At 38.8% G+C, this 13,951-nt stretch overlaps 1 protein-coding gene across 10 annotated transcripts in view; it reads left to right on the top strand.

Annotated features, from left to right (window-relative positions):
• Nucleotides 1-13,951, top strand: part of BCAS3 (BCAS3 microtubule associated cell migration factor) — a 570,105-nt gene that overhangs the window by 21,678 nt on the left and 534,476 nt on the right. For all 10 annotated transcript variants that reach the window (XR_006890461.1, XM_046674305.1, XM_046674308.1 and 7 more), the window contains exon 5: nucleotides 904-1,010. Coding sequence is in view for 9 of the 10 variants with exons in the window: in XM_046674305.1 (XP_046530261.1) it covers nucleotides 904-1,010 (107 nt within the window). In the remaining variant the exon portion in view is untranslated. The remainder of the gene's footprint in view (nucleotides 1-903; nucleotides 1,011-13,951) is intronic.

Below are 13,951 nucleotides of genomic sequence, written 5' to 3' on the forward strand. Positions count from 1 at the left end.
TTGTGATCTGAGAATAGAATGCTTGAATTAGGGGCCTCTCCTGGGCCGAGTGGTTAAATTCACATGCTCTGCTTCTGTTGCTCAGGCTTTCGCCGGTTCAGATCCTGGGCGCAGACCTAGCACTGCTCATCAGGCCATGCTGAGGTGGCGTCCTAGATAGCAGAGCCAGAAGGCCCTACAATTAGAATATAGAGCTATGTACTGGGGGGCTTTGGGAAGAAGAAGAAAAAAACAACACAAAAAAGAAGATTGGCAGCAGATGTTAGCTCAGGTGCTAATCTTTAAAAAAAAAAAAGCTTAAATTAGTGATTTTTGAGGTGCAATAGTTTTGTTCAGAAGGATATCTTTTATGATACTGATATTATGTAACAGATACTTAATATTCACTAATGTGAATTGGAAAAGTTGATTACACAAGTACATATAATTCTTTTGTAGTGGACCATATGTGCGGTGTCTTCAGATATATCAGGATTTAATCATATACATAAAGGAACATAATTTTTCTTGCACTGCTAAATTTACAAATATTAGAAATTCTAGGTGATTACACTTCATATTTATATTTAATTATGGTAAAATATTTCATTTTTATTTATCATTTGCAGATGGTTTTATTCCTGTTGTTAATATTCATTAGTTCTCTAGTGAGTATTTGATTTTTAAAACCTTGCTTGTGCTGATAATTATAGGTACTGGTTTTAAAAAAACTACTAGTTTTATAATTTCAGCTTCTTATTAATTTTATTTTAAGTGATGTCTTCCAAATACTTCTGTGCTTACTTTTTATTGAAAAAGAATTTAAACAATTGTTGCACTGATAACACTAAAGAAGTATAGTTGTTTACTTGATTGACATTGTGTCTTTTTAATTTGCTTCTTTGTTACTTAATTCTAATGCAGATACATCAAGAAATCTGGAATTTCATGAAGTACACAGCACTGGGAATGAACCGCCTCTGCTGGTTATGATTGGCTACAGTGATGGCATGCAGGTCTGGAGCATCCCTGTAAGTATGAAGATGATTGAATCCTGAAAATGTTATGCTTTCCAGCATGCTAGCTGATGTGAAATGTGGCGATCATTTCTATAAGGTCTTATCCATTTATTTCACAAGCAGTTGCTAAGAGGTTGCTATGTGTACAACATCCTGCAAGGCACAAGGAATAGGGGCAAGTGGGAAATCACAGGTGCTATAAATGATTTGTCAAGTGGATCAGGAATCGTGGACTCACTTTACATGCAAGATCTCATTTCTCATCATAGTAACTCTATTAAGTAGGTATTATTATTATCATCCCCCCTCATTTTACAGAAGAGTAAACAGGCTTACCAAAGGCTTTTAAAAAAATTAGCAACGGTTAAAAAAAAGTTAGTCTTTCGAATCGGTTAAAACATTCACAGAAGCATTCACATGGTATGAAATTCAGAAGGTGTAAAAGGATAAAAAACTTTTTTCTCCTCTTGTCCTCAATTTCCCCTACCTTGAGGCAGCCAGGATCTCTAGTTTCTTTGGTTTGCTTATAGCAGTATTTTATGCAAATAAAAGCACACAGGGGCTGGCCCCATAGCATAGTGTATAAGTTTGCGAGCTCTGCTTCAGTGGCCCGGGGTTCCCAGGTTTGGATCCCAGGTGCAGACCTACACACCGCTCGTCAAGCCATGCTGTGGCAATGTCCCACGTACAAAATAGAGGAAGATTGGCACAGATGTTAGCTCAGCGACAACCTTCTTCACAAAAACAAAAATGTATAAATGTATTTCTCCCACCCTGCCCTTCCCTAGCAGATGGGAGCATATTATACAACTTAATCTGTGCTTTAATGTTTTTCACTCATAATGTCAGTATTCAGAGAGCTTCTTCAGTGAGTTTTATACCTGCATATTTGGATATAGCCCCATTATTTGGATTTTCCTTAATTTACATAACTTGTTCCCTATTATCAAAAAAGTTTGAATATCCCTTTTTTATCTTGTATTAGAAACAATGATGTCATACATGAACTTGAACAAAGGTTATTTTATGTCTATGGTCTATGTATCTATATAGGATAAATCCCAGGGGCTGGCCTGGTGGTGTAGTGGTTAAGTTTGCATACTCTGCTTCAGTGGCCTGGGCTTTGCAGGTTCGGTTCCCAGGCGTGGACCTAGCACCACTCCTCAAGCCACTCTGTGTTGGCATCCCACATAAAACAGAGGAAGATTGGTATAGATATTAGCTCAGGGACAATCTTCCTCAAAACAAAAGGAGGAGGATTGGCAACAAATGTTAGCTTGGGCAAATCTTCCTCACCAAAAAAAAAAAAAAAAAAAGAGAGAGAGAGAGAAAAGATAAATCCTAATTTCGGTAAATGTTTCAAATTGCCTAATGTTGGGTCCCAGTTTGCCTCTTAAGTCCTACATATTCCTCTTTGGGATGACCAAAAATAAAATGTCCTAAAAGAGGAAGAGGCTTGGTAGGCTCATGGCTCAGTGAAGTTTAGTAGGGACTGCATACTTTGGCTTGTCCTTACGTTCCAGTGTTTGGCGTGGCCTAAGTGTTGTATCTCTCCAGTGGGTGGGGGAGGAGGGGGACTGCTGTAATGTAGTTCTTTTGCAGTTGGAGGCTCGGGGCCAATAGAATTTTAATTTGTACCTTCAATAAATGCATTCACCGAATTGTTTGAAGCCCCTGTATGTGTGTTTCAGCTAGAACTTTCCCCCCTTTTTTGGTTCTTTTGGGTAATGTAGTTACTTAAAAGATTTGTAAGCAAACACATATTACCTCAAATTTAATGGAATTCAGAATGTTCTTGAGTACAGAATTTGGCTTCAGTGGCATAAAGATTATTAAGTAGTGAGCACGTCGGACTTCATAATTCCTTAATAATGTAAGTAAAAAAATTGCTCTTTGATAAATCACTTATGATGACCTTTGGTCTTTCATCTAATCATATAATTATGTATCGTATTATTAGGTGTTTAGGATTTGGGGTTTTGTATTTCTTGTTTTTAAAGATTGACTTTATTTTCTAGAGGTAGAAGAATCCTGCTGGTATGTCATGTAATGAGTGTCCTCTTCCTTTTCCCTTTTGGGATTTGTAGTTGACATTTTTCAAGGCCCTGCAATGTTGTTTATAATTTAAGTATCATGCCAAAGCATGGACAAAGGGCTTAAAATGTGGCAGTGTTTTTTTTTTTTCCTACCAATAGAAATATTTTTAGATTGTGATCAGAGGAAAGGATCTTGTAAATGTAACTTTTTCTTGTTAATAGAGACTTCATTTTGATCCATCACGCTGTTTGTTGACAGACTTGAAGGCAAAGAGGAAGCTAGAGCCTTAACAAGAAGGTTGAGCCTTGTGTGATTAGGGGTGTCAACTGGATTGAGCACATTCCTTTGGTGGTACTCAGCCTACCTACTTGTTTTGGTTATAATTAGAAGCATCGCTTTTAATAGTTTTAAAGTTAACTTGTGTTTAGCTCTGAGTGACTTAAAGATCTTCTAAGTAATTTAAATTACTTCTTTAAAGTAATTCTTGTACCCAGATTGTATTTTGAGAGACTTGAATAATCGTTTCTTCATGGAAGTTTCATTGACTAGTTGTTTACTATAGTATTAAGATAGCCCTGTGAGGACTATTTCAAGAATTAGGAGGCAGTTTGGGAGAATAAGCTCCTTCTGTTGCCTTGATTGAGCTCTTACTATGTTCAAAGAGCTTTATCTACACATTATCTCAGCAGTTGTACACTGAGGTAGGAGTTATCCTATTTTACGGATGGTAAGGTCACACTGCTTGGAAGAGGTTGAACTGGAATTAAAACCCGGTTCTATCCGACTTCAAATTCAAAGCCCGTGATCTAAGCGCTATACCTCAGTACTTCCCAAGTGTGATAGCAGAAGATATGCCATGCAAGTGGTGGGACAGTTTAGTTTTAGTTTTCACTGTAAAAGGTTGTGATGTACCTTCAAGTATTCATCTTTTACAGACTGCTGTGACTGTACCCACTACTCTAACGAAACCCTTCTGAAACGTGTTTATCACCAGTCAGGTAGTCAATAATGATTTAAGTGTGACCATGTGCTAAGCAGTGGGGAGCTTATGTTGGTCAACCTAGAAATAATCCTGGCTCTTAGGGATCTTTGCAGACCGTGAATCAGATTTGCTTTTGAGTCAGTGTGGGTGGGCAGGAGGTCAGTCCCTGTCCCAACCATAGCTCAGGTTTTGCTTCAGGTTTGTGCACAGCTTCCCTTCTGTTGATTTTATATAGCTGTTCCCCCTGCGAGTCTCAGGTTAAGAAAGTAAACGTATCCTGTTTAAACGTTTTAAAAGATTGTCTATTTATGAAGAGTACAGATATGAACGAGACTTGGGTGATTCTAGGAGTATAGTTCGGTAGAGTTAGCTCAGAAGCAGAGCTGTGCCGTGGCTTGTCTACTGCACAATCCCCACCGCTTTGTATGTGAGATGGCTGCAGAAAAACAGCAGCTTTCCCAGCTTCCCCAAGCTGCCGGGCCCCTTCTCTCAACACATCTGATGTAACATAAGAAAGAAGGATTATTCGTTATGTTGATGTTCAGGCCCTTTTCCCACCCGTGCCTAACAATGTCATTGCCTCTCTTTGGAAATGTAAATATATGCTTTCTTGCACTTTTTAAAAAGAAAAATCAAAGTGATACATGTGCATGGACTAAAAACCAAATAGTTTTGTGGTATTCATATGAAAAAAACAGTAGTTCCTTGAATTCTATTAGCTGTTGTTATCTTATTATTTATTTCAGTTATCTTAAAATATCATACTTACATTCTTGATTTTTTTTCTCCCAGTTTTACACATAGATTGACTTTGGTGCCATGAACTACGAGGACTTACAGGTGTTCATTTATTCAACTCAAGTCTGGGATAAAATATGTCTTTTGAGCAAAATAGACATGGTCTTTGATCTAATGGGGCTAGTAGCAGGGATGAATTTAAATAAAAATAAATTTATATATAACTTAAATTGTTATATGAAGAAAAGAATAAGAGATTATAATAAGGAAGTGGCATTAGAAGTTAATTAAGATTTAGCGAGTGTAAGATTGGAACAGCAAAGAGTAAAGTCAGAGGCTCTGAGGTGGAAATGTTCTTTTCTCTATAGTTGGACATTGATTTAGATTTAAGTTTTTTTCTTCATACAGAATATTGAGATAAATATCTTTATGATCATGTAATTTGGAAGGATCAATAAAAGTAGATATACTAAGGCTCTTGATAGATTTGCCAAATTTCATTCTTGTAAAGCCATGCCATTTATACTTACCCCGTTCATTTATTAATTCATTCACTCAGCAAAGATTTATTGATTGCCTTTTACATGCCAGACCCCGTTCAAGGTGCTGGGAAAACAAGACTGAGCAAAACAAAATCATTCTTCTTGTGGAATTTCAATTCTAGGTAGATGGGTTGGAGGGTAGGGAAGGTGGCAATGAATATGTACTGTGCTTGAGGGTGATGAGTGTTGTGATGAGGTGGTCGATGTTGCTGTGGGCTGCTATGTTATGTAGGGTGGTCTAGGGAAGCCATTCCCAAAGACCCTTTGAGCAGAATCGTGGAGGAGTGATCCTTGTGGGTATTTGAGGGAGGAGCATTCAAAGCCAGTGCTGTGTGATCAGATTGTGTTTCCTGTGTTCAAGAAGACCAGGGAGGCAGTTTAGCTGCAGCTGGGTGGGCCAGGTGATGAAAGCTGGGAGATGATGTCTGGGAGGTGGTGCTGGGCCAGAGCTTGGTCAACCACTGTAAAGACTTCAAAAATTTCAAATATAGAGCAAAGTTGAAACAATTTTACAGTGAAAACATGTATATACTCACCACCTCAATTGTACCATTAAAATTTGACTAGGCTTGCTTTGTCTCATATCAATCTATCTTCTGTGACACATTTCAAAGTAAATTGCAAACATCAGCAGACTTTCCCCTAACTACTTTTGCATGCATATCATTAACTAGAGTTCAATATTTGATTAGTTTTTAAGTAAAATTTATACACAATTACATACACAAATCTTAATATGTGAATTTCCTGAGCTTTGACATGTGTGTGCACCTAGGTAACCCAAATCTCTGAACATGATTATCACTCAAGAAATTTCCTTTATGCATGTTTCTGATTCGTTTTTCCTCCACTCCATCCAGAAGCAACGGCTATTCTCATTTTTTTCTACTGTAGATTAGGTTTGCCCGTTTTAGAACTTTTGTACTGTTATACAGTATGCACTCTTTTTGTGTAAGGCTTCTTTCACTCAGCATAATGTTTGTGAGATTCACCCATGTAGTTTGTTCCTTTTTATTGCTGAATAGTACTCCATTGTATGAATATACCATAGTTTATCCCTTCTCTCTTTTTTTTAAAGATTTTATTTTTCCTTTTTCTCCCGAAGCCCCCCAGTACATAGTCGTGTATTTGTAGTTGTGAGTCCTTCTAGTTGTGGCATGTGGGATGCCTCCTCAGCGTGGCTTGATGAGCGGTGTCATGTCCCCACCCAGGATCTGAACTGGCAAAACCCTGGGCTGCTGAACCAGAGCACGTGAACTTAACCACTCGGCCACGGGCCCGGCCCCTATCCCTTCTCTTAATGATAGGTAGCTGGGCTGTTTATAGCTTTTGTCTATTATGAATAAAGCTGCTGTGAAGATTCTCCTGTAAGTCTTTTTGTAAACATGTGTTCACTTTTTTTCCCCACCCCAAAACCCCAGTACATAGTTGTGTATTCTAGTTGTAGGTCCTTCTAATTCCTCTGTGTGAGCCACTGCCACAGCATGGCTACTGACAGGCAAGTGGTGTGGTTCTGCGCCTGGGAACCAAACCCAGGCTGCTGAAGCGGAGTGCACTGAATTAACCACTAGGCTACCAGGGCTGGCTCATGTGTTCATTTCTTTTTTTTTTTTTTTTTAGATTTTATTTTTTCCTTTTTCTCCCCAAAGCCCCCCGGTACATAGTTGTATCTTCTTCGTTGTGAGTCCTTCTAGTTGTGGCATGTGGGATGCTGCCTCAGCGTGGTTTGATGAGCAGTGCCATGTACGCGCCCAGGATTTGAACCAACGAAACACTGGGCCGCCTGCAGCGGAGCGCACGAACTTAACCACTCAGCCACGGGGCCAGCCCCATGTGTTCATTTCTTTTAGGTAAATACCTACAAGTCAAATTGCTGCTTTGTAAGGTAGGAATGTGGTTCGTTTCATAAAAACTTTGGAAAACCTTTTTCCAAAGTAGTTGTATTGTTTTACATTTCCTCCAACAATATATGAGTTGTTCCACATCCTTGCCAACATTTCATGTTGTCCTTCTTTCTAATTTCAGCCATTCTGATGGTTGAATTAAATCAGAGTGATTTCTCCTGGTTTTAATAAGCATTTCCCTGATGACTAATAATGCTGAGCACTTTTTCATGTATTTGTTGGCCATTTGATCTTTTAGGAATTATCTATATAATTTTTTGCCCATTAAAAAAAAATTCAAGGGCCAGCCCCATGGCCAAGTGGTTAAGATGGTGTGCTCCACTTCAGCAGCCCAGGGTTTTACTGGTTTAAATTCTGGGTGCAGACCTAGCACCGCTCATCAGGCCATGCTGAGGGAGTGTCCCACACAGCAGAACTAGAAGGACCTACAACTAGAATATACAACTATGCACTGGGGGAGTTTGCGGAGAAGAAGAAGAAAAAAAAATTAGGAAAAAAATTCAGTTGTAAAGCCCTTGGAGGACTTTGAACAGAGGTAGACAGCGATGCAGATTTGGGTGGAAAGATAGTGAGTTTGGATTTAAGTTTGTGCCCTTGGACTGATGCTGTTCCCTGAACTGGTGATAGTCAATGAAATGTTTGTTACTGTATGCAACAACATAAGTACAGAAAATGAGTGTAAGCTTTTAGAAACCTATAACTGTTTGCTGGTTGCACATCATCCAAATTGTGTTTGTTGTTTACAGAAGTATCTGTCCCAGAATGGAAATTAAAAATACAAAACATAGGGCACAGTGGTTAAGTTCGCATGTTCTGCTTTGGTGACCCGGGGTTCGCCAGATTGGATCCTGAGTGCGGACATGGCACTGCTTGGTAAACCATCCAGTGGCAGGTGTCCCACATATAAAGTAGAGGAAGATGAGCACAGATGTTTGCTCAGGGCCAGTCTTCCTCAGCAAAAAGAGGATTGGTGGCAGATGTTAGCTCAGGGCTAATCTTCCTCAAAAAAAAAAAATTAATTAAAAAAATAAAAAAAGTAATCGAGTCTTCATAACATGGTTTGACAAATACTATCAACAGGGCATCTAGTTGAAGGAGTTTCTTTTATGGCATTGAGTGTGTTTTAGACATGCTGGGGGCCAGCCCGGTGGCGCAGCGTTTAAGTGCGCACATTCTGCTTCAGAGGCCCGGGGTTCGCCGGTTCGGATCCCAGGTGCAGACGTGGCACCGCTTGGCAAGCCATGCTGTGGTAGGCATCCCACATAAAAAGTAGAGGAAGACGGGCACGGACTTTAGCTCAGGGCCAGTCTTCCTCAGCAAAAAGAGGAGGATCGGCAGCAGTTAGCTCAGGGCTGATCTTCCTCAAAAAAAAAAAAGTTAGAAAAAAAAAGAAGCTAGACATGCTGTAGTCATGTATTATTTCATTTAACACAAATAACATGTCTATAATTGCTAACGTTCATTTTAGCAGTTGTACACTCTCCGTAGACTTGGAATGAGACATAGGAGTTTGAGGGAGGAGATTTGAATTGCAGGATGAAGATTTGGATTTATTAATCTTTCAGCCAGTATGAGCTCATTAAAAAGTCTTTTAGAAACAGATAGATTCCAAAACCCTGTTTAATAAAGATTGATCTTGCAGTGACAGCGGAATGAATAGAGAATGAGGAGAAAAGAAAAGGTTAGGAGGCCAGTTAGGAGTCAGTTTCAACATTGTCTAAATGTGAAATGTTGAGAGCCTGAACTCAGTTTGTTGTTGTGGGAACTGATAAGACATTGAGAAGAGAAGAAAGAGGCAAAGACGTTTCCAACGTTTGACCTAGTGCTGGTGCTGCCTGGTCTGTAAGATGGCATAGTTTTAGAAGAAATAGAATTTCATTATGAGACTTCGATTTCATTATGTTAAAAATTATGTTAGACAAAAATTGCATTATATAGTATAAGTAATAAAGGGTTCTCATTTAAAATTTTCAATGGATAAGAAACCGAAGATAGTACCTTTGTAAAAGTCCTGATAGTTTTCCATTCTTTTTTGCTCTCTAAATGGTGATTTAGTTTTCTCTTCTGCTTTTGAGAAGAGTATTTCTTTTTTCTTTTTTTTTTGAGGAGGACTGGCCCTGAGCTAACATCTGTGCCCATCTTCCTCTATTTTATATGTGGGACGCCTGCCACAGCATGGCTTGATAAACCATGCATAGGTCCATGCCCAGGACCTGAACTGGCGAAACCTGGGCCACTGAAGCGGAGCATGTGAACTTCACTGCTACGCCACTGGGCCAGGCCCTTCTCATCCTGTTTGAAATGCTTAATATCTTAACAAATCTTGAGAATGTATTCATTACAGCACCTAGAAGATGACAGTTGCATTGTATGAAACAGTATGTTTTAAGTTCATTAAGTTAACAATTTGGAGTGTTTTCTTGGAGCTTTGACTGTGCTTCGAAGATCTGACACTAGGTGTCGCTAACACATCGAGCTAAGAAAAGTGCAGCTGTTCCCCTGAAAGGAAGTATTTGCTCTAAAGCTTTTGGTGTAAAAGCTACATGCAAGGGCATATTTCAGGTAAATACCAATTAGTCTGTTATTTATTAGGAGTTGGGCGCCAATAGACCTTGCCATGTCAAGATTGCTAGCCAGGAAACAATTTTTATGGATTTCATTTGGGAGCAGTATAAAGTCACTGATTTGGGTAACTGGCAAGCATAGAAAGTTTGAATATGGACTCCAATGAAAAAGTTGCCTTTGTTGAGAGTCTGGCCTTATTTTGTTTGGTCCAGTCTCTTGTAACTGGAAAGAGAAGTAATGAATGGCTCTTTAGTCACCTGTGATGGAAGAACATTGGGTATCATGGAGTAAATAAAAGCAGCAATGAAGAATAATGTTGAAATAACTTCTGGAATCTACCTGTATTAGTGGTGGAAAATATGTTTTCTTAGAGTATGTTTCTTAAGGTGTCACTTTAGAGAAGTCTTGCATTTGAAGTTTAATCTTTATTTTATTTTTTGGTGGGGAAGATTGACCCTGAGCTAATGTTTGTTGTCAGTCTTCCTCTATTTTGTACATGGGACGCCACCACAGCATGGCTTGATGAGCAGTGTGTAGATCTGCACCCGGGATCTGAACCCGCGAATCCTGGGCCACCAAAGCAGAGCTTACAAGCTTATGCTATGCCACTGGGTGGATCCCAAATCCTTCTTTATGTTTTAATAGTGGCTTTATGTGACTTTCATTGATTTGAAATAAGCAATCTACTTTGAGTTTGAAATTGATTATTGTAAGTTGGAATCTCTCTTGTTTGAAATATTTTTGCTGTTTTTCTACTCTAAAACAGAAGATATTCTTTGGACACAAGCTGACTTACGAGTTTCTGGAAGACAATCTTTTTCTTTTGTTATAACTTTTATTGAATATATTAAATTTAGTAAAGTACACATATTTTAGGTGTATGGATTAAATTTTTCCATACACATATAACCTTCTATACATCACTTAGATTAAGATATGGAACATTTCCAGCAACCCAGAAGAGTCCCCCATGCCCTTTCCCTCTTAATACTGTTCTCCTTGTCCCTCCAAGTAGTCACTATTCTGACTTCTATCACCAGAGATTAGTTTTTTCTATTCTTGAACTTCATAAAAAAAAATAGGTATGGTCATAGATAATACAGTCTGTATTCTTTTGTGTCTGGCTTCTTTCTCCTAACAGTATGGTTGTGAGATTCTCTCATGTTATTGTGTGTAGCAGTAATTTGTTCCGATTTTTGCTGTGTAGTCTTTTATCAAGAATACACCACATTTTAAAAAGTCCATTATACAACTGATAGACGTTTTTGTTTTTTCCAGTTTGTGGGTATTGTGATTAAAGCTACTCTGAACATTCTTCTTAAGATTTTTAAAAAAATTTTTCCTTTTTCTCCCAAAGCCCCCCGGTGCATAGTTGTGTATTTTTAGTTGTGGCATGTGGGATGCCGCCTCAGCATGGCTTGATGAGCTGTGCCATGTTCACGCCCAGGATTCAAACTGGCAAAACCCTGGGCGGCCGAAGCAGAGTGTGTGAACTTAACCACTGGGCCACGGAGCCAGCCCCTGATCATTCTTGTATATGTTTCTTGGACTATGTTGGACACATTTCTCTTGGATATAGACCTAGGGTGGATTTGCTGTCATAGTGTAGGTGTGTGTTTAACTTTAGTAGATGTTGCCAAACAGTTTTCTAGAGTGTTTTTACCAATAGGTACTCCCAGCAGCAATGTATGAAAGCTTCGTTCACTCCACATTCTCATTAGCTCTTGGTATTGTCAGTCTTTTTAATTTTAACCATTCTGGTGGGTATGTGTTGGTATCTTGTGGGTTTTTTGTTTTTTGTTTTTTTTTTGCTGAGGAAGATTCACCCTGAGCTAACTTCCATTGCCAATCTTCCTCTTTTTTTTTTTTTCTCTTGAGGAAGATTTGCCCTGAGCTAATATCTGTGCCACTATTCCTCTATTTTGTATAAGGGTTGCCACCACAGCATGGCAGCTGACAAGCAGTATAGGTTTGTGCCTGGGAACCGAACCCAGGTCACTAAAGTAGAGCATGCTGAATTTAACCACTAGGCCATGGGGCCAGCCCCTCATGGTGGGGTTTTAAAGATGCTTTGTATTTTGCAATAATATCAAACTTTCAGGAAATTTTATAACTAGTACAAGAAACTCCTGTTGCCCACTATCCACATTTACCAGTTATGGACATTGTGCCTCATTTGCTTTATCATTCTCTCAATTTTTTGTTTGTGCAGGTTTTTTCTTAACTGTTTATGAGTAGGAGAAATCATGCCCCCTTTTTCCATAAATAATTTATGCACATTTCCTAAGAATAAGCACGTTATCTTGTACAACCATGGCACTATTATGAAAACTGGGACATTTACATTTGATAGAATACTATGGTGTAATCCACAGTCTCTTTTCTGATTTCATCATTTGTCCTAATAGTCTCCTTTACAGATGTTCTTACATTTTCACTTTCTAAATGTTGTCTTTTGATGAAAGAAATCCAGATCAGATTTTAAGTGGTTTACTCGATTGTTAATGGTTTTCGTATCCTTGTTTTACTCTATGGCCATGAAGATATTCTCCTGTGTTTTCTGTTAGAAGGTTGTTGTTATTATCTTTAGGTTTATGATCCATTTGAAATTTTTGGTCTATGGTATGAGATAGGGGTCAAGGCTTTTTTTAATTAAAAAATTTTAAAACAGTGATACCTGTTTGATTTGGCACCATTTCCTGAAAAGACCGTTCTTGCCCCACTTGATTGCAATAACATCATATATGTGCAGGTAATTTTTGCCCTCTCTGTGTTTTGCTTTGGTTTATTTTTTTCTTGGTCTATTCTTGAGTTGCTTTTTAAAATATTTTTGTTTTGAAGTAGAGACCCATGGAAGTTGGAGAATGTTATTTAGAGTCCTGTTTACCCTTCACCCAGCTTCCCCCAAAGGGTGACATCTTATATAAACTGTAGTACAATATCAAAACCAGGAAAATAGGCATTTACACTGATTTTTAAAAAATTTTGTGCTTTTTCTTTTCCAGTTTTATTTAGATGCAATTGACCTACTACATTTGTTTTTTTTTTTTAGATTGGCACCTGAGCTAACAACTGTTGCCAGTCTTCCTTCCTTCCTTCTTCTTCTCCCCAAAGCCCCTCCAGTACATAGTTGTATATTCTAGTTGTGAGTGTCTCTGGTTGTGCTATGTGGGATGCTGCCTAAGCGTGGCCTCATAAGTGGTGCCGTGTCTGCGCCCAGGATCCTAACTGCTGAAACCCCAGCCTGCTGAAGCAGAGTGCGTGACCTTAACCAGTCGGCCAGGGGGCTGGCCCCCTGCAGACATTTTTAATTATGACTTTTGGGAGTTGCTACTGGCATCTAGTGGGTGAAAGCTAGAGATGCTGTTAAACATGCTACAATGTACAGGACAACCTCCCAGAACAAATTGTGCAGTCCAAAATGTCAGTAGTGCTGAGGTTGAGAAACACTGGCCTATGCGATTAGTGTTACAATGCAGGTATGAATATGCTGTAGTGATGGGATGTCTGGGGGAGTTTTAAAGACTTTTTGTTTTTTATTTTTCTCCCCATAGCCCCCCGGTACATAGTTGTGTATTTTTAGTTGTGGTTCCTTCTAGTTGTGGCATGTGGGATGCCGCCTCAGCGTGGCCTGATGAGCAGTGCTATGTCCGTGCCGAGGACTCGAACCGGTGAAACCCTTAACCACTTGACCACGGGCTTGGCCCTCTGGGAGAGTTTTGACACTTGTGCTGTCTAGTAAAGTTTCACAATATTAATATAAATAATAACATGTATAATTTGAATAATCAGAATGTACCACATACATTATTTTAGGCATGTTGCCTATTATTGTCTATTATCCTGTCAATTTTTCTACTTAGCATTATTCTTATTTTACAGATGAAAAAATTAAAGATCATATTTAACCAGCTTAGCTTCTTTGATAGATAACCTTTTAAAAAAATACAGACTTTATTTTCTAGAGCAGTTTTAGGTTCATAGCAAAAGTGAAAGTACAGAGATTTCCCGTATACCTCCTGTTCTCACAAACGCACCGCCTCCCCGCTATCAACATTCCACATCAGAGTGGTACATTTATTAGAACCGGTGAACCGACATGGACATATCATTATCACTCAAGTCCATGGTTTATTTTAGGGTTCACTTTTGGTGTTGTGCTTCCCATGAGTTTTGACAAATGTA

This window comes from Equus quagga, chromosome 11, assembly GCF_021613505.1.
Source record: "Equus quagga isolate Etosha38 chromosome 11, UCLA_HA_Equagga_1.0, whole genome shotgun sequence".
NCBI classification, from domain to species: Eukaryota; Metazoa; Chordata; class Mammalia; order Perissodactyla; family Equidae; genus Equus; species Equus quagga.